This window comes from Phaseolus vulgaris, chromosome 6 (genome assembly GCF_000499845.2).
Source record: "Phaseolus vulgaris cultivar G19833 chromosome 6, P. vulgaris v2.0, whole genome shotgun sequence".
Taxonomy (NCBI): Eukaryota; Viridiplantae; Streptophyta; class Magnoliopsida; order Fabales; family Fabaceae; genus Phaseolus; species Phaseolus vulgaris.
In genome coordinates, this window is record NC_023754.2 from 23496488 (window position 1) to 23519134 (window position 22647).

The 22647-nt window shown below is 31.7% G+C and overlaps 2 protein-coding genes across 3 annotated transcripts; one reads left to right on the forward strand and one right to left on the reverse strand.

The window, feature by feature from the left end:
- Positions 1-1791: 1791 nt before the first annotated feature.
- Positions 1792-17645, forward strand: LOC137832017 (endoribonuclease Dicer homolog 2-like). 2 transcript variants are annotated; one of them, XM_068639968.1, is made up of 23 exons: positions 1792-1927; positions 2248-2352; positions 2483-2660; positions 2821-2934; positions 4820-4954; positions 7153-7237; positions 7333-7397; positions 7866-8003; positions 8269-8397; positions 8489-8609; positions 8708-8807; positions 10820-11015; positions 11097-11257; positions 11402-11620; positions 11762-11976; positions 12108-12379; positions 12470-12876; positions 12965-13068; positions 13681-13874; positions 14300-14509; positions 15377-15784; positions 16010-16288; positions 17123-17645. In XM_068639968.1, the coding sequence occupies exons 2-23, from the start codon at positions 2270-2272 to the stop codon at positions 17474-17476; spliced, it is 4167 nt and encodes a 1388-aa protein (XP_068496069.1). In that variant the 5' UTR covers positions 1792-1927; positions 2248-2269; the 3' UTR covers positions 17477-17645. The 2 variants fall into 2 exon arrangements, with proteins under 2 accessions (XP_068496069.1, XP_068496070.1); XM_068639969.1 differs by lacking the exon at positions 1792-1927 and adding an exon at positions 2074-2117.
- A 1350-nt stretch (positions 17646-18995) lies between these two features.
- On the reverse strand, positions 18996-21949 carry LOC137832019 (uncharacterized). The gene is made up of 4 exons (XM_068639973.1): positions 21768-21949; positions 20611-21447; positions 19725-19883; positions 18996-19418 (listed from the first exon to the last, which is right to left on the reverse strand). Exons 2-4 carry the CDS (start codon positions 21436-21438, stop codon positions 19191-19193), a joined length of 1215 nt encoding a protein of 404 aa, XP_068496074.1. The 5' UTR covers positions 21439-21447; positions 21768-21949; the 3' UTR covers positions 18996-19190.
- Positions 21950-22647: the final 698 nt, after the last annotated feature.

Below are 22647 nucleotides of genomic sequence, written 5' to 3' on the forward strand. Positions count from 1 at the left end.
GTTGTAGTATTTGTGTTGGTAAAGTAATGATGAAACAAATAAGGATTTTATATAAATTGGTTAAATAGGTTACTTTGTTTAAACCTTTTTTTAACTTATATAACCGAAAAAAATACAATATAAAATGATAAAGTCATTCTAATTTTAATGTATTGTTAGGTATTTTTTCCATTTATTTCTCTACTAGTAGAAAGTGCTTCAAGTTTAAGTTCATAAATAATAGTTATTCACTTTATGTTTATGCAACATTTTGATGTTTTTATATGCTATGCACATCCTCATCATCTTTCAACATGAACAATATTAAACTTTAACATAAATTGAGGTTATTAATTCATGATTTTCATTTTCAGTTTTGATAGGATTTTCATGGCAAATAATATGATCTAATTGGTTATTAAGAAACTAACAAACTAATCTTCTGTAGGACATATATATTATGCTGATAAAAAAAAATAAAAAAATAAAAATAAAAATAAAAAAATAAATATATTAAAAATAAAAAATATTGTAATCTGATATTAGCTTTATAGTTTATTTTAATATAGACTCATAACTAAAATTTATTAGATTCTATAAATATACATTAATTTCTCTTATGGTACATACAAGAACAACTGGTGCATACACATTAAAGATTGTGTATGAGTCAAAGGAACAACTTCCTAATTTTTTGAAGAATGCATGTTGAAAATATAAGTGTTTCAAACTACGTTTTTGACTCTTTATTATTACTTAAAATGCATGCATGAATATTATTACTTTCAGAGATCCCTCACACGTTCTGGTATCACTCTAAAATTTGTGCAATTTAAAATAATGTAGCTTATTATCATTGTTAACTATTTAAATCTGTTCCTAATAATAAAAAAAGATTAAGCCTTTACATAGATTGAATAATGAAAAGTGATGAAATGAAAAAATAAAAAGTAAAATAAAATAAAAATAAGTACACAATTTTTTATTTAAATATAAAATAAATAGATATATTATTTACAATATACTAAATAAAAATAAATACCTTACTAATATTATGATATAATTAAAAACATAATCCACTTACATAATTAATTCCTTGTGTATAAGGTGAGTCTACCTTTTTTTTTATAATAATAATAATAATAAAATATTATAATAAAATTAATTAAAAATGTTACTTAAATTCACATTAAAATTATAAAAAATTCTACGCATAAAAAATAATGATATTTTTTTATTAAATTTTGTAATGTTTATAGTTATATAATAGTGATACTTGTAAATTTTCCATTAAAATAAAAAGTAAAATGATAATGAAATATTTATAGAATATTTTAATTTCTATTTAAAATATTATTATAATTACACGATAACACATTTATAATTTTATAAGTAATTATTTTGGAAAATAAAAAAATATTCATGAATATAAAGATAAAAAATATAGAAAAAAATATATACAAGTTTATAATCTATTATGATAATTTTAAAATAAACATTTTCTATTTTAAGTAAAAACTTGCAATTTATATTTTATTTTCCTCAGCAGCGCTGTGCACGCTGAGAGCATTCTGGTACCTTCCCGCTTAGGGTATATATTTCGTAAGCTTTATGCCCAACTTTACTAATATCTAACTTCAAAAATAATATTTTATTTTTATCCATTTTTCTGTTATTAATACTATTTTAAATGTATTTTAAAATAATTTTTAGAGTAAAAATTATGATTTCAATTGTATAAAGAAAAGGAAAAATACATACATATACCTAAATCAAAGTTCACTCATCCATAAGAATCTAAAATAATGTTTTACTTTAAATTTAATGCTCTTCAGCTCAACTTTTTCTTTGCATAGAACCCTTTTTTCACAGTCTCTTATTCGATCATGAACTCCACAAGAGGTCATTTCCACTGCAAGCTTTAGAGAAAAGAAAAAGAGAAGCAGGGGTACATTCATCTCTTTTCTCCATTTTCTCATCTGTTCATTCTTTTCCAATTTGTTCTTTTTGTATACCAAATGGTCCAATGTGAATGACTCTAATGTACGGTTTCTTTTGTACTGTTTGATTTGGAAAATCTGTTAACTAGGCACTTACGCTACCCATCTCACTCTCACTTCTAAGAGGAGAAACCTTGAGTATTTTTGCACTACCCTTTATTCTATCTGTGTGTGTGAGTTCTGGGTTTGTAGTTGTTTTGCTGTTTTGCATCTTCTGTGACTGGGAGAGGGATCGTTTTTTTATGGGTTTGTTGGAATTTGAGTGTAGGTTGATCAAAGAGGAAAAAACCATGAAAGAGGTTCTCTCAATGGAAATGGATACTCATTCTCAGCAGGAAGAGACTACGTGTGATGTACTTCCATTTGCTAGAAGGTGAGTTTAAATGCAGACTTATTGATTACACGTCTAGTGTTGAGTGTGTTTGCATTGTTGAATGTATTATTGTTATAATTATCTCTCTGTGCATTGATGTTTGATTGATTTTTTTTGTGTTTTTCTGTAGCTATCAACTTGAAGCATTGGACAAAGCTATTCGGGAGAATACCATAGTGTACCTGGAGACTGGTTCAGGCAAGACTTTGATAGCCATCATGCTTCTTCGTAGCTATGCTCATCATCTACGAAAACCTTCTCCTTTCATTGCAGTGTTCTTGGTTCCCCAAGTTGTGTTGGTCTCTCAAGTATGCCATTCCCTATCTTATGATTGCCTTTTGCAACTTTGAGATGCATTATTTTGATTGCCATGTACTGGTTGAGGAGTTATAGAATGGATCACTGCTTCAGGGTGCGTTTTTTTTTCTTTGTTATTTTTAACTTATTGCTGTTTACTTGTAAATTTAGCAAGCTGAAGCTGTGAAAATGCATACTGATTTGAAAGTGGGAATGTATTGGGGTGATATGGGAGTTGACTATTGGGATGGTGCTACGTGGAAACAAGAAACCGAGAAACATGAGGTAATGATTTTTGCATTTTTATCAAGATGGAAAGTTGCCTTGTTCTTTTTACAGATCTTTTTTTGCTTAATCATAACCCATCTGTTTGTGTCATGCGTGAGATACTCCTGTTTCGCCCCACTTAAAAGGGTAGCTGAAAGTTTATATCAGTAGTTATCAGAATCTTTTGATTCATGATTTTAATCTCTTGGTTTCGATACAATTTAGCAACCAACTGATCTATATTATAAGATGAATCATAAATGACTTTGTATCTTACAATACATGAATGAATTCATGGTATTTTGTAATGATACAAATCATATGATTCAATGATTTGTTATTATTTATATATATATATTTTTTTTATTTTATTTATTTTTTCCCTTTCATCATTCCCATTGAAAAAATTGAAAATTCAAACAATTTTAAATTAAATGTAAGGGATTTGATGGAACATGTTTGAAATTATCTTGTTTGACTGTTCCCCTACTTTAGTTTCACTCATTCAATGCATGAAGTTTTGTAAAACTCAAGGATTGGAGTGGGTTGTCAAAGATTGTCACTCAGCTCGGAAGACTTATGCATGCATGGAAAATTATGTTTATAGACCTGCAGATACATTAAACATAAGATAAACAAGAAAAATAACTCACAATAAAACAAAAGCCACGCACCATGCAGACATTGGTGGCCAGTCCAAAAAAGTGGAATAGTCTCTATTTTGAATTTTTTTATATAATCTAAATAATGTTTAATATATACTTATAAATTCTAAAAAATGACAGATATTATCGAAATCAGTGGCATTCAGGAGTAACAATTAGAATTCATTGGTGTTTTTAACAAAACATACAAGTAAATACTAAACAAAAATCAAATACAAGTTTCCTTCCATTGGTAGGATTAATCAATTATCAATGACTAAGGTTCTTTATAATTTTGCTACATAGATATTTATTTCCATTTTAAAATAAATACCTAAAATAACCCCCAAAAAAGCTCTAATGTCATTGTTCAGAAGGGTTTTTTGGAATCAATATATAGTGCTACTACAGCTGCTGCCTAGCCAGGTATTTAGTCTGCTCCAGCTGCTACACTAAACTACTCTGCCATGGCACCCCTTGTGGTGGATAGGGGCTGCTCCACTCTACTGCTACAGTGGGGTGCTATTTAAAACCATTATGGAGTATGTCTAACCTGAAGGAATCGCTAGACAATAAAAACTGTATAAATCAGTCTAAATAATCCTGTCCTAATCATGGAGTTAAGTAATAATGGCAATACTACACAACATCCCCCCATTTGGGTGCCTGTTGTTTTTAGTTTCTGAACTTATTGTACACCTCATGCCACTTTTGAAGAGAATATGAAATACTCAACTTTCTTCATTGATTTAATTGGTGGCCTTGGGTCACACTCTTTTTCTTGGTCATTGTGGAGTTCTTTCTTGCATGTTGTATAATTTGACATTTTCCTATTTATTTTTTAGGTTTGTCTTTATCTTTATGTTTGAAACAAATGGAAAAGAGTAAAACTGTTTTTTTCCCAATATTCTATTGGCTTGAATATGATGCACATTTCGCCATTTGGCACACTAATTTTTTTGCTAGTTTTGGAATTCATTTCTTGTATGTTGTCTAATTTTGACATTTTCCTCTTTACTTTTGAGGTTTGTACTGGGTTAAAGCTTATAGTATGGTCAAAGATAATTTTGTCTTCTTTCTTTATGTTTGAATTAAATGTAAAAGAAGACAATTGTTTTCTTTTTTAAAGTATTCAATTGGCTTGAATATGAAGCGCATTGCTTCATTTCTTAATTTTAGTAAGGTGTTTCTGTCGTTTATTTTCTGTATGCTGCATGGATAATTGGTAATTTCCATCACTAATGCTTTTGAATGCATAGGTGCTTGTCATGACTCCTGTAATATTGCTGAATTGCTTGAGACATAGCTTCTTCAAACTGAATATGATCAAGGTTTTAATAATGGATGAATGCCATCATGCTAGGGGTAAACACCCTTACGCCTGCATCATGACTGTAAGTGTTACATCTTGTCCGTCTTCTCTCTTAACTAGTTGTGTCTTCGGATTTCTTTCTAATTCTTGTTACAATATGTTTGCGTTGTGCTGCCTTTGTTAATATGTTGTTATATATATACCTTCTACCTCTGCTAAGTCTTTGACCTTAAAGATTCATTTTTATCGGGTAATACAAATACAAAGAGTTCCAAATATTAGCGGACAAGGGTAAAGGGGAAAACTAAGCATTCTTTCATCAGGCTATTGCACTGGCGTATGAGCTGTGGATGATTGGTGACATTCAAATATTTTCCTTCTTGCATACCAGTAATAACAAATGACTGTCCATCATTATGTGGGTCAGCTATTAGGCCTATGAACAACTTTTAAGAAGGTTTATACAGTAATATATGCAGTGTGCACACATTCCTAGAAATAAAAATGACGTTTAGGTCCACTCATGGATTTTCCATTTGAAAGACTTTTTTACATAAGATGAGCTTCTTTGCTTGCACATTGAATCAAACAGTAATGCATGTGTTTTGTTAAGCCTATGAAAGTATCTTGTAACTTTCTTATAGTTTTTACTGGCTTATTTGAATAATCCTCACTGTGAATCTTATAGAAATAAGCTTATGTGATAAGCTGTTATTAATAAATACTTAATTGAACCATTTCCCCAAGCATGTAGTGTGCACACATCCTTGGAAACTGTTCAATAAAAATGACATTTAAGTCCCTTCATGGATTTTCCATTTGAAAGTTTTTACATAAATTAGGCTTCTTAGGGCATTAAATCAAACAGAAATGCAGGTGTTTGGTTAAGCCTATGAAAGTAGCTTATAACTTTGTTATAGTTTTTACTGGCTTATTTGAGTAATCCTCACTGTGAATCTTATCAAAATAAGCCTATGTGATAAGCTGTTATCAATAACCACTTAATTGAACTATTTCCTCATGCATGTCATTGGTTGCTATACATTGTCACATAATTGCATTAAACCTGTATTTGTAGGGTCTGGACTCTGAACTACTGCATTTTCTAAAGATAACATTTAAAAGGACTTGATTTTGAAAACAGATTCCGCAGATGTAATAAGGTCATGTGACCTGATCCATGGCTCCAAAAAATTTGTTGTACCATTGGCCATCTTAGCTCTGTTATATTTTTTAAAGTCAATCTGTTTGGATGAAATAGAGATGAATTGTTTTTTTACCTAATTTTGAAAATAATAGAAGGATTTTTTTCTTGTTTTAAGTTTCACGTGCTTCTCTAATTTTATCAACTAGACAACGTGTGAAACCTCCACCAAAATCACCATTTCCTTGAGCCACTTTATTGTTGTTTTGCATGGCTAAAGAGTGGTAATCTGCATCATCTTGTTTCTTGGTCCTGTTTTGTTATTATTCTCCTTTGCTCTGGCAGGTGTTGGTAATGGCAGTGACTAAGGAACAGAAATTATTGAATTGTGTTGCTTCTGTATGTAGTACATTATATATTCATCAATTCAGAGAATAAAACATAAATTTATACAATAATTTGATTTTAATTTGTTACATTTTTGTTATTGACGAAACTGATGAGCAAGTTCCCTTTCATCCCTTTCATCAATGGTGGTCCGCGCCAATCCCGACCCCAAGTAAAAAAATCGAAAAACCTGGAAAGGAAAGATTTTTGTTTTGTATTTTCCTTTTGTCTGCATTTTTTCACTGGAAAATTTTGGGATTTTTCAATTGGCCTTTGCTATTCCTGTGAACCTAAAAGCAACAGTTTGCTATTTGTGAATTGAACCTGCAAGAATTGCTTCTAATTTTTAATTTTATGTCTCAATATTGTCTATTTTGGGTGTGTTCGTAATGGATAGGATAGATTGGTTGAAATCATTTTATCCATTTCTGATTTTACATCAAGTTTTTAAAATTTCAAAAATTAAAAAAAGTAAAATTAAAAACTCAACTGAAACTGGATATAGTTTTTAAAAATTTGAAAACTGAAAACTATCCTAAGCAGGGACTCACTCTATGACGAGATACTAATTTGAATTGGTGATTTTGTACTACAGTATTGTGCTTTTCTATTTTTATTTTTTTTGTTAGGCCTGTAGGCAATTAGTTAACTGTTATCTTGTATTGTAAGTTGTTGTTCCCTTGTTATTTGTCTGCATCAGGAGGTTCTAGTTTCTGTTGAGTTAGTTTGTAAGATTTGATTTCATGCAGGAGTTTTATCATCATGAATTAAAATCTGGTATCTCCGACCTTCCTCGAATTTTTGGTATGACTGCATCTCCAATTAAGTCAAAAGGTACACAGCCAGAGAAAGTACATGGCTCCTTGCATTGCTAGTTTTTTCTCTCTAATGTTGATTCCCCTTTTTATTTTATTTTATTTTTTAATCAGTTAAAAATTCTGATTCATCCTGGTCAGAGAATGTTCGGAAACTAATGACTCTAATGCATTCAAAGGTAGCTTTTTTATTCTCTTCCTCTTTCAAACAGTTTTTCTTGCTTTCTTTCTGCTTATGTTATTCTGTTTTTTGAGTGTTGTCTGCTATCTTTTTGGTATAATTGTATACACTTGGTGTGATTTAAAGATAATCGCATGTAGATACATTATAAAGATTATTGATATGGTCTCCATTACAAGTTTTATTGCAAGAAGTATCATAAGGACAAATTTATATGAACTTATGTGTTATCTTATTAACACTTCATACTTATTTCTTGCGGCAGTTATTTTCTTAGCTTTTAGAAAACAGTTCTATGTTAACAAGTCTAGAGGTATTGTAATGTATACCTATGCTAGAAAGTTATTTCTTTATTTATTTCAACAAATGAGACAATATAGTTAAACTAATTTATTCTCATGTGATTAATGTTCGTTTGTGTTTATGTGAAAACCATTTGCTTTTGCTAAAACATTTTCAAATGAAGGTATATACATGTAGTGAAGCTGTCATCACAGAGTTCATACCAACATCAACGCCAATATTCAAGTTTTACAGGGACAGTGGAATTCAATTTGTATTATTTGAAGAATTGGCATCTAAACTCAAGATGTTAAAAGAACAGGTTCGTACACTTAATGATATTAGTTTCTGTACATGCTCTGAAACAACTAGAAAAGGAATAATTCCCCACGTGTTGCAAGTGGAAATATGAGTTTGCCCCTTTGTCATCTGTTTTATCAAGTGACTAGTTGTGTTTGAATTAATTCCCAATTTCTAGTCTTATCATCTTCCTATATTTAATTATTTGTCAGAATCACAATTTCATTTATAAGCCATAGTTTATTATTTCTTTTTGGGTTATTAACAGTGGATATTCTGTTTCTCAGCATGAACTCACTCTAAAAAGTTCAGATTTCACTAAATCAGCTGCTGAGTCTGCACAAAAAAGAATAACAAAGATTTTTTGTGCTTTAATGTTTTGCCTGGACGAGCTTGGTGTTTGGCTGGCTTTGAAGGTTCTCGCCTTTCTCCTGCATAGAATTTCTGACTCTGGACTGATCAAGGTTTCATAAATCACAATTGTCAAATTTTTCTTGTGTTTGACAGGCGGCAGAATTTTTATCTTCCAATGAATTTGATTCATTTTCATGGGGACACTCTGGGGATAAAGTTGTTAAAAACTTTATTTTGGCAGGTGTACATACACTGAAAAATTACTTGCGATGTGGTAATGTTTCTACAATTGTTAAGACAAATGGTGAAATTTTAATTATAAATATTTCTCTTGCATTAATTAATTTTTACCAATGTTTTCTTCTTGGTCAGATCCTCAGTGGTCCATTGGTGACAAAATTGATTCTGATGTGGAGATGGGGCTGTTGACCTCCAAAGTTTGTTGTCTTCTTGACTCTCTACATGAGTACAGGTTATAATCATGGATAGGATTCTTTAATATTTATCATGTTGTTATGAAATCATGTAATGTGGGTTATTATTGTGGATGTTCTGGTTTTTAGATTCTCCTTGTCTTTATTATACTGTTTAAGTTTCTTATTGGATGAGTAAAGGCCTCTATGGTTGCTCACTTGTCATTTATTTTTTAGTCTCATCTTTCTCCTTTGTTCTTCTGCTCTGAATAGGGGTGTTGCCCATTGATGCATTTACATAATGATAACCTGTCCCAATACTTGATAATTCATCTTATTAAAGTTAAAAGAATTTGAAGAAAATAGATTGTATTCTGAAAATGAATTCAATCAATACAAAGGGTTATGCATCAGCTATTTATAGCTGTACAGATAGGGCAACTGAGCACTAACCAACTGTAATGAACTGAGATTTAGACAGAGGATTTCAATAATGCGCTAACTGAAAATCTACTGCTGAACATGTGTTATACCGGATCAGACAGAGTAATAAAACTATACTCTTAAGCAGCCCTATCATTTCCTGATTAATGATTGGCTTGTACTAGGTTGACTCAATATTTTGACAATATACAAATCAAGACATTTTTGGGCTGACATACAATTTTAAAGGCAGAGAACTGAGGTTTTTTTTTATGATATTTTTTGAACCCGGATTGTATCCGAGCATGTTATATACCAGATATTAAATCAAGACTTTTTATTGCTAATTGTCAAGTCGAACTGGTATCAATGAAATTATATTGATAATCATTAAATAGCACATAGAATAGAATAATAAAATTATATTAGTATCATTAAATAGCACAAACAATAATATATTAATATTAAATAAATATAATATAATAGTTTTTAAACTGAAAATTAAAAGAAAACATTATTTATAGTTCTTACCTTAACGTTTAAAGCACTTACTTACAAAATACATAGGTTTATATTTTAACAAAATACCAGTGTCCAATAACAAGAAGAAGTTCACATTTAGAATAGAAAGAAAATGAAAAATTAATATAAATATCTAAATATGTTTTATAAGATAGTAATTAATAATAATTGGTAAAATATTTATGAGTGTTATGCTTGTTAAATATGTTTTCATTTATGTTAAAAATATTTTTAATTTAATTTAATTTTTTTGAAAGATACTTCTTAACTTTTTTGGTAGTGGGTGGTTCCCCAAAATATGTACTTTTACAGCAAATTATCTAGACATACTCGTTGGTCACTAGGACGAAACGGGCTTTGATACCATTTTGTTACAGACTGAGGGAGAGATATTCAGAAAACAAGTCATGATCCGACTACATAAGAGAACATGACATCATTTTCAACCCAAAGCTTTAAAGTAATATGATTGTGGATCTTTCTCCTTATATATTGCTTATCTTGTCCATTTTTATCCAATGTGGGAATCCAACTAATGTTGACCGGAGACTTGATCAAATTGTAGTATATAAGTAATTGCAAACCTCGTCTTACAAGTCAATTTTGTAAAATTGAGTTAAGCCTAAATCCAGTTTCTAAGATGTGTAATGATGTAAAAGAGGAAAAGGTTACCATTGGGTTGATGTTGAATGAGTGAAAGTTGTTGCGGACAACGACACTGAAAGGTAGTGACATTGTTAGTACTCTCACATTTATCAGATTAAAACTTGGTATTTTACTTAAACTTAAGCCTTGAGACTCTCCTACCTAATGGACTAGTCTATTTAGGTGGATTATCTTCTTGTGCGTAAGTTCTACAAGTGGGTGTTAGAAAATTCGGCCTCATTGATTTGTTCACAAAGTTCTTGCATTGTGACCTATTTTTTTTAATCTTTATTATACTCTGTCCTAACCAGTTGATCTACAGTCCACTATTTTGATTGATTGATTGTATGTAGTGATCATTGTTCTTCCATTATGATATCACTGTTAAATTGATTTGATTTTATGCAGTGATCTTTGTTGTGCCATTTTGATAATATTGTTAAATCTATTTGAAGTATCTACTATTTTGCTACAATTGCAGGGGTTTGACTGACATGAGATGCATAATTTTTGTGGAAAGGATAATTACAGCTGTTGTCCTTCAGGATTTATTGAATACCTTTCTTCCAAAATACAGTAGCTGGAAGGTTAAATTCATTGCAGGACACAATTTCGGATTGCAAAATCAGTCTAGGAGAAAACAAAATGAAATTGTGGAAGAATTTCGAATGGGACAAGTATGTTGGTTTCTTAAACAATCCACTGTATTGTAATAACCATATGCAGTGTATTGTCAATTAAAAAAAAGTAATGTGCAGGTCAACATCATTGTTGCAACATCTATTCTAGAAGAGGGTTTAGATGTACAAAGTTGTAACTTAGTTATTAGATTTGATCCATCTCCCACAGTGTGTAGTTTCATACAGTCCAGAGGACGTGCCAGGATGAGAAATTCAGATTACATATTAATTGTTAAGAGGTATTTGTTTCTTACATTACTCCCTCCTCAGTATCATCACTACTCTGGCACTCTGGATGAGACAATCATAGCGTCAAATCTGTATACTTTACTAATTGAAACAAATTATCTGTAAACGACCTTGATTTTATTCTGAAATTACAGTGGGGATTCAGTTACATGTTCTCGGTTAGAGAAATACCTAGCTAGTGCAGATATTATGAGGAAGGAGTCGATGCGTCATTCTTCCCTTCCTTGTGATCCTTTTGAAGGTGAAGAATATGATAAAGAGTCTTATCGTGTTGCAAGCACTGGGGCCATTGCAAATCTTAGTTCTAGCATAAGTTTAATATACTTGTATTGCTCACGGCTCCCTGCAGATGGGTTAGTTTCATTTTCTGCTCTTATTACATGCTTTTTCTTCCTCTAGTTTAATGTACGTAAGATATGCTTCTTTTGTAAATTTCTGGTTCTGTTTTGTTTTTATCCTGCCCATCATTTATCCCATCTAGATTAAACTGTTAGGTACTTTAAACCAACTCCAAGGTGGGACAGAGAGACTGGAACATTGTATCTTCCCAAGAGCTGCCCTCTACAGCCTATTCGTGTCAAAGGTCACAAAAAATTCTTAAAGAATATTGCATGCCTTGAAGCATGCAAACAACTGCATAAGATTGGAGCTCTGACAGATAATCTTGTTCCTGATATCTTCATTGAAGAAGCAGAGATGGAGGGATTTGGTAGTTTACAGACCTTGTTCTTTTTGTCCTTCTATTACTACCCTTTTTTTAAAATATTGATTCTTGAACATAAAATTCTATCTGTCCATGAAATTCTTTGAATGACTTCCACATCAAACAATTTCTTTCAGGGAATGAACCTTATGATGAAAACCAACCAGCTTATGTTCCATTCGGATTGGTAAATTGTGTATCAAATAATAGTCACACAACATACCATTGTTATTTGATGGAGTTAATTCAAAATTTTAGCTATGATATCTGTGTGCAAGATATATTTCTTGCCACAAGAATTGAACTTGATCCAGAAATTGGATGCACACAATTTGATATGGGTTTTGACAGAGGTAGCTTGTCGGTGAAGTTGATATACAAAGGAACCATTGATCTTTCACCTGATCTGGTATGCTGTTTAGTTGTCTTTTAGTGTATCCGCAGTATTTGCAAGTGTTAAGAAAAGTCAATGTATTTGTTGTTTGTTTTTGTTTTCCAGGTTCTTTTATGTAAGAAATTTCAGGTCACTTTGCTTAGAATTTTGATAGATAATAGTATGAATAAGTTGGCAATGGGTTTAGACAAATGCTATTTGGAAGGTGATGTTGAGATTGATTATCTCTTGCTTCCAGCTATTGGTAAAGGGGAAAAATCAATTGTTAATTGGTTGGCTATCAGTGCTGTAAATCCATCTAATATTAAGTGTGAGTATCATCCAAACCACATAAGGACAAAAAGTGGTTTAGTTTGCACTTGTAGACTACAAGATGCTTTGGTGTTTACTTCACATGCTGTTGATAAGATTCATTTCTATATCACAACTGGTACAATGAAATTGGGTGGAAACTCACCTATGAAGCTAAGGGATGGTGAAGTTACTACATATAAGAAGTACTATAAACAAAAGTAAGTAACTTTTTTGTGATTGATGTTTATTATCAGGTTACTTTATCTACTCGAGTGTGTTATTCTATTTCTCTTTCCAATTTTTCAGACATGACGTTCAATTGCAATTTGAAGATCAAAAACTCATTAAAGCAAGACACAGTTTTGTAGTTAAAAATTATATTCATGGATACAAACAAGGGAAGGAAGGAGGTTGGACCTTGTATATTTAATTTATTTATTTTATTCTGGTACTTATTCTCTCCATTGTGGGATTTGATCAATGATGATCAATCTTTATTGCCCAGAAATGCATTTTTTTTTCAATAAATATAACAGTTTTGCTTCTAGTGGATATAAAAGAGGTTGGTTATACCAATGAATCTTAAAATTAGGGTTACCTGTGTAAGCAAAATCTATTGAATCGGATTTCTCTGAATTCACCTGCCACTGTATGCCTTCTGATTATAATTGAAAGGAAATCTGCCTTGTTAGTTTGCTTATTTCTTCTGAACAGTGTTTTTGGGATCAAAATGGCCTCTGCTTCTTTGGGTTAGACTATTATTCTTAATTGTTACCTTTGTATTGGCTTGCTTGATTTTGAAAGCTAATATGTTATAATCTTAATATGAAGCAAATTTGTATCTGCAGTTACTGCTTCTATTAATCATAAGTTAGTTATCCATGTCATAATGCCTAAATTTATTCATTTCCAAACTATAGTTGTATTATATGTTCTAAAAAGTTGTGGCTGTGTTTAGTGCTTGTCTCAAGCACTGGCATGTGTGATCTAATCTGAATCCTAACTTCATGTTTCCATTTCAGAAGCAAGCAAAGCCTCTGTTGAATTACCCCCTGAACTGTGCTCTATAGTCATGTCACCAATAAAAGATAGTATCATTTATACCTTCTCGTTTATTCCTTCAATCATGCATCGGCTTGAATCATTGCTTGGAGCTTGCAATTTAAAAAAGATGCATTTGGATCATTGCGCACAAAATGAAATTCAAACAATCAAGGTGTGTCACAACTGTTTGTCATTACAATCTAGACTAGTTTATTTTTTCCTTTTTTTATTCAGAATGGGGAATTTTATATCTTTCTGCTAATTGTCCTTAGTAGACAAAAAATGTACTAAAAATATATTTAACTGAACTTTTCTTGTTTACTTTATATATATATATATTGTTGATGTAGAAAGCAGGGCATTCTTAAAGGTAACTAATTCCTTCTGCCATGTCTTTCTTTTGAGCCTCTTGCATCAATCAATACACAATGAAGAGATTGAGAAGAAACTTGTCTGTGTAAAATATTCTGTCAGTATCTTTTGGTTATTTTGTGCTGGTGTTGTCTGAATGTCTGTTATTTTTGGTATTGCTATTTGGTCCAGTTGTCTAATATTTTAAAGATATTTCACCAATGGTATCTGCAACTTACATTGTAGGTCTTGGAAGCAATCACTGCCACAAGCTGCAAGGAGGCCTTTCATTATGAGTCTCTTGAGACTCTTGGAGATTCATTTTTAAAATATGCTGCCAGTCAACAACTTTTTAACACCTATCAAAATCACCACGAAGGTCTCCTTAGTTTAAAGAGGAAAAATATAATTTCTAATGCTACCCTCTGTAAATTAGGGTGCAGGTCTGGACTTCCGGTACTCTCCCTCTCTCTCATTTTTTGGTTCACTTTTTGTGCTGTCCATATGTTGTGATGCTTCCTTTCAGCATTTTTTAAACTTATATTATGGTTTTTTTGTTTGCTTTTACCCTGTATTCTGGTTTAGAATTACTATTTCTTCAAATGTAGGAGTCTTCAACGTTTTGATTGGTTGTTTTTTAAGTCTGATAATAGATTATAATTTTAAATTAATTAACCGGTTGCAATTGTTTGCATAATTATCATGTTTGTTTGTACAAGATTTTGTATTTTATTCGCTCTTTGAACAGTGTGCATTGTGAGCTCCAGAATTGAAACAGTGTGCATTGTGAGCTCCAGAATTGAGGAAGCCCAATCTGATCAGGTTTTAGACCACAATCTAAGTGGGCCCAAGACTTGGATAGTCTATTGAAAAAGAAAGGAGAGCAGAGAGATTTGCTCCCTAGTGATGCAGGCATGTGAGTGTAAGAAGAAAATTCTGGAGCAGTCTTTGAGTAAGCAGATGGAAATGGTACAGTCTTTTAGGAAGAAACTGGCATGGAGTGTAAGCAGAAAATTGTTGAGGGTGTAAAGAGAGTTAGGCTGTGCGCTGGTGTGAGTCTTTTTCCTTGTAAGAGCCATGAGCTTGTCAGTGGAATAAAACTTGATTTCCAGAATTTATGAAAGATTAAATTAAAACTTTTATAATTTTTACTAGTAATTTTGCTCTCTAATCAGTAATGCTTGTGCTATGAGAGGAGTTGATTGTATTACTTAGTTGTTCTTTGGTCTATTCTCAAATGAGTTTATATGGTTGTAGAATTCTGCATTGCATTATCATCTTGAAACTTCAGAATTCTTAATTCTGCATTATTTTGATATGCAGGGCTTCATACAAAATGAGCCTTTTGATCCTCGTACATGGGTCATTCCAGGTGATAAATCTGGAAGTGTTAAACTGAAAGAGTTGGTTAGTGGGGAGAAAAAAATTTATGTTATCGGAGAAAGGAAATTAAATCGAAAGATCATTGCGGATGTTGTCGAGGCACTAATTGGTGCCTTCCTTAGCAGTGGTGGTGAAAAGGCTGCTCTGTTGTTTATGGACTGGGTTGGTATTAAAATGAGCTTTAATAAAATACCCTATAAGAGACACTTTGACATTCAACCAGAGAAACTGGTGCATGTCAGTCATTTAGAATCGCAATTGAAGTACTCATTCCATGACCGTACTCTCTTAGTGGAAGCTTTGACCCATGGTTCCTATATGCTGCCTGAAATTCCTAGATGTTATCAGGTATTTACTGTAGTTATTATTATTCATTATATGGGAACAAGAGATGGACGTTAGCATGCATTTATTATGTATGAATGAACTTTAGCCAACTCCATACAGAGTAGCCTGGTGGGACCTAATAAAATAGTAATTGTACACATCCTTCTTGAAAAATCAATGTTTTTCTCATTCTTATTTTCAATTCTTTTATCACAATTCATGAATGATACGCCCCTCTTCCTGCAGCGACTAGAATTTCTTGGAGATTCTGTGTTGGATTATCTCATTACTCGGCATTTGTACAATGAATATCCTGGCATGTCACCTGGGCAGTTAACTGACATGAGGTCAGCTTCTGTGAATAATGATTGTTACGCTTGGTCTGCTATCAACCATGGGTTACACAAGCATGTACTCCATGCCTCACAAGAACTGCATAAGCATATTGCTATTACACTTGCCAATTTTGATAAGTTGTCTTCCTCATCAACTTTTGGATTCGGGTCAGAGACATCACTCCCTAAGGTTAGTTGTTAACATTTAGCTCATAGGTTCACTTGGTTATTATTTTTTAGTAGAGGGAATGCTAATTATATTATTACTGTCAGTGGTGTTTTGAATGGAGGAAAAAGCTCCTTGAAAGCTCCTTGACTGTAAAATATGCATGCTTTATCCGGTGTATCTATTCTATAAATTCTGGGGTGGATAGTGCTTACTCCTGCATTTTATAGACAAGTTTACTTCAGAGGATCCCTCAGAATGTTAACTAACTAAATATATTCTCATTATTGTAGTGGATAAACCTTTTAGAGAAAGTATTTTAAGTGATGGTAGGAAAAATGACCTGTATTATGGGCTTATTTAGCAATAATATTTGGTATGAAATTTCTTATAAAAGCTGATATGAATGCCTAATAACCAGTCATGGTTGGAGAGGGGGAGGTTAAAGTATTGAACTGGTTTTTCCTATTCTTAACTAGTTGCATGAAAATCCGTTGTTTATGGTGCAGGTTTGTCCTGATTTTCTATTCTGTTTTCCCTTCAATTTTGGAGTAGCTTTATATATTAGTTATTTAGTACTCCAAGTTGTGACCCATTTCCTACACGTGGTGGAATGTCAAATGATATTCAGTTACTATACTAATGGATTAAACCATTATTAGTGTATTTGAACAAAATCTTGTGCTTCACCAGTGTTTGAGGATCTTGCAAACATTATTTCTCTGTCTTGACTCAAATTTAAACACGTAGCTGCTTTATTCCCATCTTGAAACAATTTTATAGATGTAATGTTAGTATATTCTTTCTGTGAGTTTTGCAGCGCATTCCATTCCATTACAAAACTCACTTGTTTGATAGGTACTTGGAGACATTATAGAGTCCCTGGCTGGAGCAATACTAGTTGATTCAGGGTTCAATATAGAGGTTGTGTGGCAAAGTATAAGGCCACTTTTAGAACCCCTTGTCACACCTGAAACCTTGAAGCTCCATCCGGTCCGAGAGTTGAATGAACTGTGCCAAAAAAGAAGTTATAATATTGTACAAGAGACTGTGTCCCGCACGGATGGTGTGACTAGATATAAAATGGAGGTAGAAGCTGATGGGGTCATTCATCAGTATGAGTATTGCGGTTCTTCTCTTAAGGACACAGCCAAGAAGATAGTCTGCAAAGAAATCTTGAATTCCTTGAAGAAGGTTAGGGGTTCACTGTAGGTTACTTGTTTATATTTCTTTAGTCTCTGTTTCTGTGCAATGGTAGGTAAATAGACATGTTAGTATGATATAGATATTGGGCCAATAAGCTTCTTTTTGAATGGTTTTATATGCACGTCCTTGGAACCTATTTTAAACAATAAATGAGAATTCCACTATTTTGATTAAATTTAAAAAATGGTTAGTAACCGTGACCATAAAAAATTGTTTGAATATAATCACTGCAACACATGACCACTACAACCAATATAAAACACGAAATATAAACAACTAAGGTAAATACAGTAATATTAGATCATATAAAAATTTGCCTGCATAACAATATTGAATTGAGTTTACATAAGTATGATGTAGTAAAGGCGACACAACATAATAATATTTTTTGTTAGACTTTTTAAGTATGACACCGGATAAGGGTGAAACCAGAAAGATTCCAAAATCTTGAGAGAAGAACTGAGTCTTCAGCTTCTACAAATTCCAAAATCTTGAGAAAAGATCTGAGTCTTCAGCTTCTACGAACTCAATAATTAATCATTCATAACATTTGGGGTGTTTCTTCCAACACCCTATCAAAGTTCTTCCTGAGTCCATCAAATAGGTGAAATGATCAAATCTTTCATTTAAGTCACCCTCATTCCAAAAAGTTCTTTCTGAAATGTATTATATGCTTTTTCTTGAACACACTATGCCAAAAAGTACATTTGAAATGTATTATATTCGTTCTGAAAAGTTTATTCCAAAAAATTCTTTCTGAAATGTATTATATGCTTTTTCTGGAACACACTATGCTGAAAAATACATTCTAAAATGTATTATACATGTTCTGGAAAGTTTATTCCAGAATTTTTTTTGGAAAATGTTTTCTGAAAATATATTTGTTGAATTTCAAAAAGTATGTTTCAACAAATTTTTGGAAAAAATAATCGGGAAATCATTTAAAAAAGGGTAAAACATTCTTTTTGAAAATTGATGAGTTGCAGAACCCTAACATTAGTCAGGTAAAGAAATAGAAATGAACACCAATTTAGCATGCAACACTATTAAGTTTTTACTGTAACAGTAAACAAGTTTTCATATACAAGAGTTACTTGACTAACATGCCTTTTTGTCCAAATGAAACATAAGATTGATATCAAATTGATAAAATTAGTAAAAAAAAAAGGGTGAATAAAAAAATTTATTATTTTAACTTTAAAAAAATAAAAATCAATCGAAAATATTGGTTATTTTCAAATATAAACTTGTTACTATTAATACATATTGATGTGTATTATTCAAATTTCAGTTTAAGTGTGATAAACTATTTATTTAAATTTTTATTATATATTATAAATGTTAAGAACCTATAAATATATGCTTTATTTTAATTTTTAACATTATAAAAATATTATATTATATTTTTTAATATAATTTTTTGTAGTTATAATTTATTAATATTAAATCAACCTTAATTTGAATCTGATTAAACTTTTATATTTTGAAACAATGTTTTGACTGATTCAATTATCGATCGGGTTTTAAAAAATTGATGGTGACATAAGGATAGTTATAGACAAGTATGGGTCACTTGAAATTCTGGAATATTATATTACAAATCACAGTGCTGGCTTTATTTTATTTGACATTCATATAGATATCATAGAATAGTGTCTTGGATCCACTTCCAAAATGATAGCACAGATATGATGAAGACACAGAAATTTGAAAGGTTGTGTTAATGTGGAAGTTGTTCAGCCACCAAGATATAGAAAAGCCCCATCACTCCACTGTGCATTTGGCTGTTGTTGTATTTAATCTCTAGAGTTATGGTTTCACCATCCTTTATTTTGATAGTACCTGGTTTAGGATAACAAGTGGACATTCCTACAATATATCCTTTCTCATTTCCTGCTTCATTTCCATTTCCATATTTTGGTATTGAAGAACAAATAACTCCTCCATCCTGAATTATTTTCACAGAAAAATTTCAAAGACTTAGTTAACATCTCAAAAGTTTTTTCCATTGGAGGTATAAATCAAGTAACAATGACATTGAAAGTAGTAAAAGAAGCACAGATATCCTATTCCCGACAAACTACATGGAAAACTTTTTTCCTTGTACATTTTCTGTTGAATGTTGGAAGAGTTCATTAGGAGAAGGAAGAGAAGTATATAGCAATAAAAAGATTGAAAAGAGAATTACTAGAAAATGAACTAAATCAGCAAGAATATTGATCTGTTGAGAATGAAAATAATTATTGAACAGCACCTGTGCGAATAGGGTTGAAGCAGTTGCAGCTGCGTGTACATGACCAACACTATATATGACATAACCACCAGTTTGCATTGAGAGGCTTGTTTTCCTTACATCAATGCAATCACTACTACTGTTGTAGCCTTTGCTGCAAGATTCAACCTGATACTCAATCTGAAACAAATATATAAATCCTTTGTTACTTACATCTAATAAAATTATACATTTTTTGATTAAATTGCTATTCAGACATATACAAGTGAACTAACTATTCTATACTCCTCTGGAAGCAGATTTGTGCATATTTTTAGGACTTATTTTGTGAACAAATATAACAGGATATCATTCTAGTGTATTTTTATCTGGAATGGCAAGCGAGTTAACTAATTTTTGGTCTTTGAATTTAAGAGGATAGAAAAAAGGACCTTGAATGTTGATTTTAAATTCACATATTACCCTTTAAATATAAAAGAAAAAACTTTTTGAGAATAGTTTCTACAAGGTTCAAAGTCCATGTATAAAAGTTATAGATACCCCTCATTCCACCTTATTCACATTCTATATTTTTATTTTAAAACTATTGTTTTTCAGAAATCTCATCCTTGTTTAATAATTGTATGGAGGATTGTTATGAAACTATCTTAACTAAAATAAAACTATAGATGAGATAAAGTAACAATGCAGTTTTAGTCAAGAAAAGATGAAATTTTATATCAAGTTGTATTGCAATCTTAAAATGCTTTGGAATGAGTATTTAATAATAAAGTCAATGTGTAATCTTAGTATAGAAATAGGTGTACTTCACAAAAGCAACACACGAGGTGTTAATATAATTATTGAACATAACTTGCAGAGTAAAGTAATCTTTTAGTATAAGTTTATAGAGAAATACTTCACTTACCTTGCAAGTATGCTCTGGACTCATTCCTTTGGACACCTTCAAAACATCAGTCACATCAAGCATATAAATCTTAAGGGGCACCACATGGTTATCCCAGTTGATCCACTTCACAGTGTATCTCATATATAGGCTTCTCTTTGGACCCTTGAAGCCTTTCTCCAACCTGCACTGAGAATTATCAGGGCAACAGGCCAAACCTCCTTTGTAAGATGGACTCAAAGGGTTTCCATCCTCATCCTTTGTAACATTATATAGGTCACAACTGCACTCAAAGCACCCCACCCTATCTTCCACACCCCTTGTGTCAATAGCATGCACATTGATAAACCAGTTTTCCTCATAACCATCTGGAATTTCTGAAGGGTTTCCAATTTCTATCCCATATGGGTCTGGAATATCACTGGCAGTTCCTCTTGTTTCAGATCCAAGCCCAAAATACTGGCCAAGAACATTTTCCTGGCACAAGCCACTGTTTCTCAGGTAAACAATACCTGTTTGGTTGTTATTGTGTGACACATTTTTAGGTTGGTGATATTTTATTACAATCCAGTGGTGGAGATATGTTTCTTGGAGAGATACTGATTTCCCTGCCTCATCAACCACTTCCGCATTGAAACTCTTGAGTGCAATATGGCCTCTTGGAAAGTCAACATCATAATAAAATTTGTTTGCAACTGACCCTGGGCCTAGCTCAAACTTGGGTGATAAAAAAACTGATGTTTTTATGTTGTTCTCAGGTTTCCCCATAGCAGTTGATGAGTATATTGTGCATGACACCAAAAGTAAGAGTGCCCATGAAACCACCCAATTTTGAGTTGCAAATCTCATGTGGAATATCTGTTAGTATGCATAATCTTTATAAGGAAAGTGTGTCATCTTCAGCAAGTCACTAACCAAAGTAGAAAACTAAAACAAAGATATGCATACCAGTATAATTTAAAAATTATATTTCTTCTGTACTAAAGCTTAGAACAAAGTAATAAAATGACAAAATTAATGAACAAACAGAAACAAAGCATGTTAGCTGATTTTGACGGTGCATAAGAGACAAATGGATAGTGATATTCAAGTTTCTGAGAACTTTTTATGACAGATGTGATTGTAAAGTATGTTGCAAGAAGTGGAAAATAGTGGCAGTGGAAGTTGAAGGAACATACCTCAAACAATAGGGTAAGTTGTTTGAGAAGAGAGAGGAGTAACTAGGAAATGATTGTTCAGTCACAATGGTTCAATTGTTAACCATGAACAAAGATTTATATAGCAATAGATGGAGTCTTGTGCTATGGTATGCTCTCTAAGGACGTTTGACAAAAGCATGGATAATGAATTTGAAGAGTTTATGTTTAAATGCTTTACATAAAGTAAGAAAGTTGTTGAGTGAGAATTTACTAATAATACAGAAAGTTTACATATCTACTTAGCACAGACACACGACACACGGATACGGACACAAAGATACGTATAATTTCTAAAATGTAGGACACTGGGACACGGATCTATATATTATATAATTTTGAATTATATAAATTAAAAATAAATATTTATGTGCAAAAGTATGTTTCAGATTTTTTTGGGAGCAGAAAGATATTTTTCATGACTGGTTCAAAAGAATTTATTCCTTATTTTTATAGTCATAATAAAAATTTATACAATAAATTTGAGTTTTTAGAAAATTATTGTATTTATACCTTTTAAAATTATGTTAGAACCGTATTAGAATTTTCAAAAATCCAACAAATATTTTTTGAATTGAACACTTCACCGATAAATGTCCTACGAATGTCGACACGGATACGCCCATTTAAGAGAAGTGTCTGAGTCGAGTCTCGTAGTTACAACCATTTCTTTCTTTTCAAAAGTAGTGATCCAACATCAATACAAGAGATTTATTTATTGTAACTCATCCATCATATTCAATAAACTTCTTTAATATATTTTAATCTGATTGCAATTTTATATGGATGAAAATACATTATTTATAATAAAGAAAATTACAATCATATAATATTGCCGTTAATTTCAACTTATTAAATATTT

What these genes read in the sequence shown, in the direction of transcription:
- LOC137832019 (XM_068639973.1), bottom strand. Translation starts at nt 21,438, where the DNA reads ATGAGATTTGCAACTCAAAATTGGGTGGTTTCATGGGCACTCTTACTT. An exon ending in GTCCAGAGCATACTTGCAAG is followed by an intron (nt 19,884 to 20,610) that starts GTAAGTGAAGTA and finishes TATTTGTTTCAG; the next exon opens with ATTGAGTATCAGGTTGAATC. An exon ending in CTTCAACCCTATTCGCACAG is followed by an intron (nt 19,419 to 19,724) that starts GTGCTGTTCAAT and finishes AAAATAATTCAG; the next exon opens with GATGGAGGAGTTATTTGTTC.
- LOC137832017 (XM_068639968.1), top strand. Translation starts at nt 2,270, where the DNA reads ATGAAAGAGGTTCTCTCAATGGAAATGGATACTCATTCTCAGCAGGAA. An exon ending in AAGTTGTGTTGGTCTCTCAA is followed by an intron (nt 2,661 to 2,820) that starts GTATGCCATTCC and finishes TTGTAAATTTAG; the next exon opens with CAAGCTGAAGCTGTGAAAAT. An exon ending in TCACGGCTCCCTGCAGATGG is followed by an intron (nt 11,621 to 11,761) that starts GTTAGTTTCATT and finishes TTAAACTGTTAG; the next exon opens with GTACTTTAAACCAACTCCAA.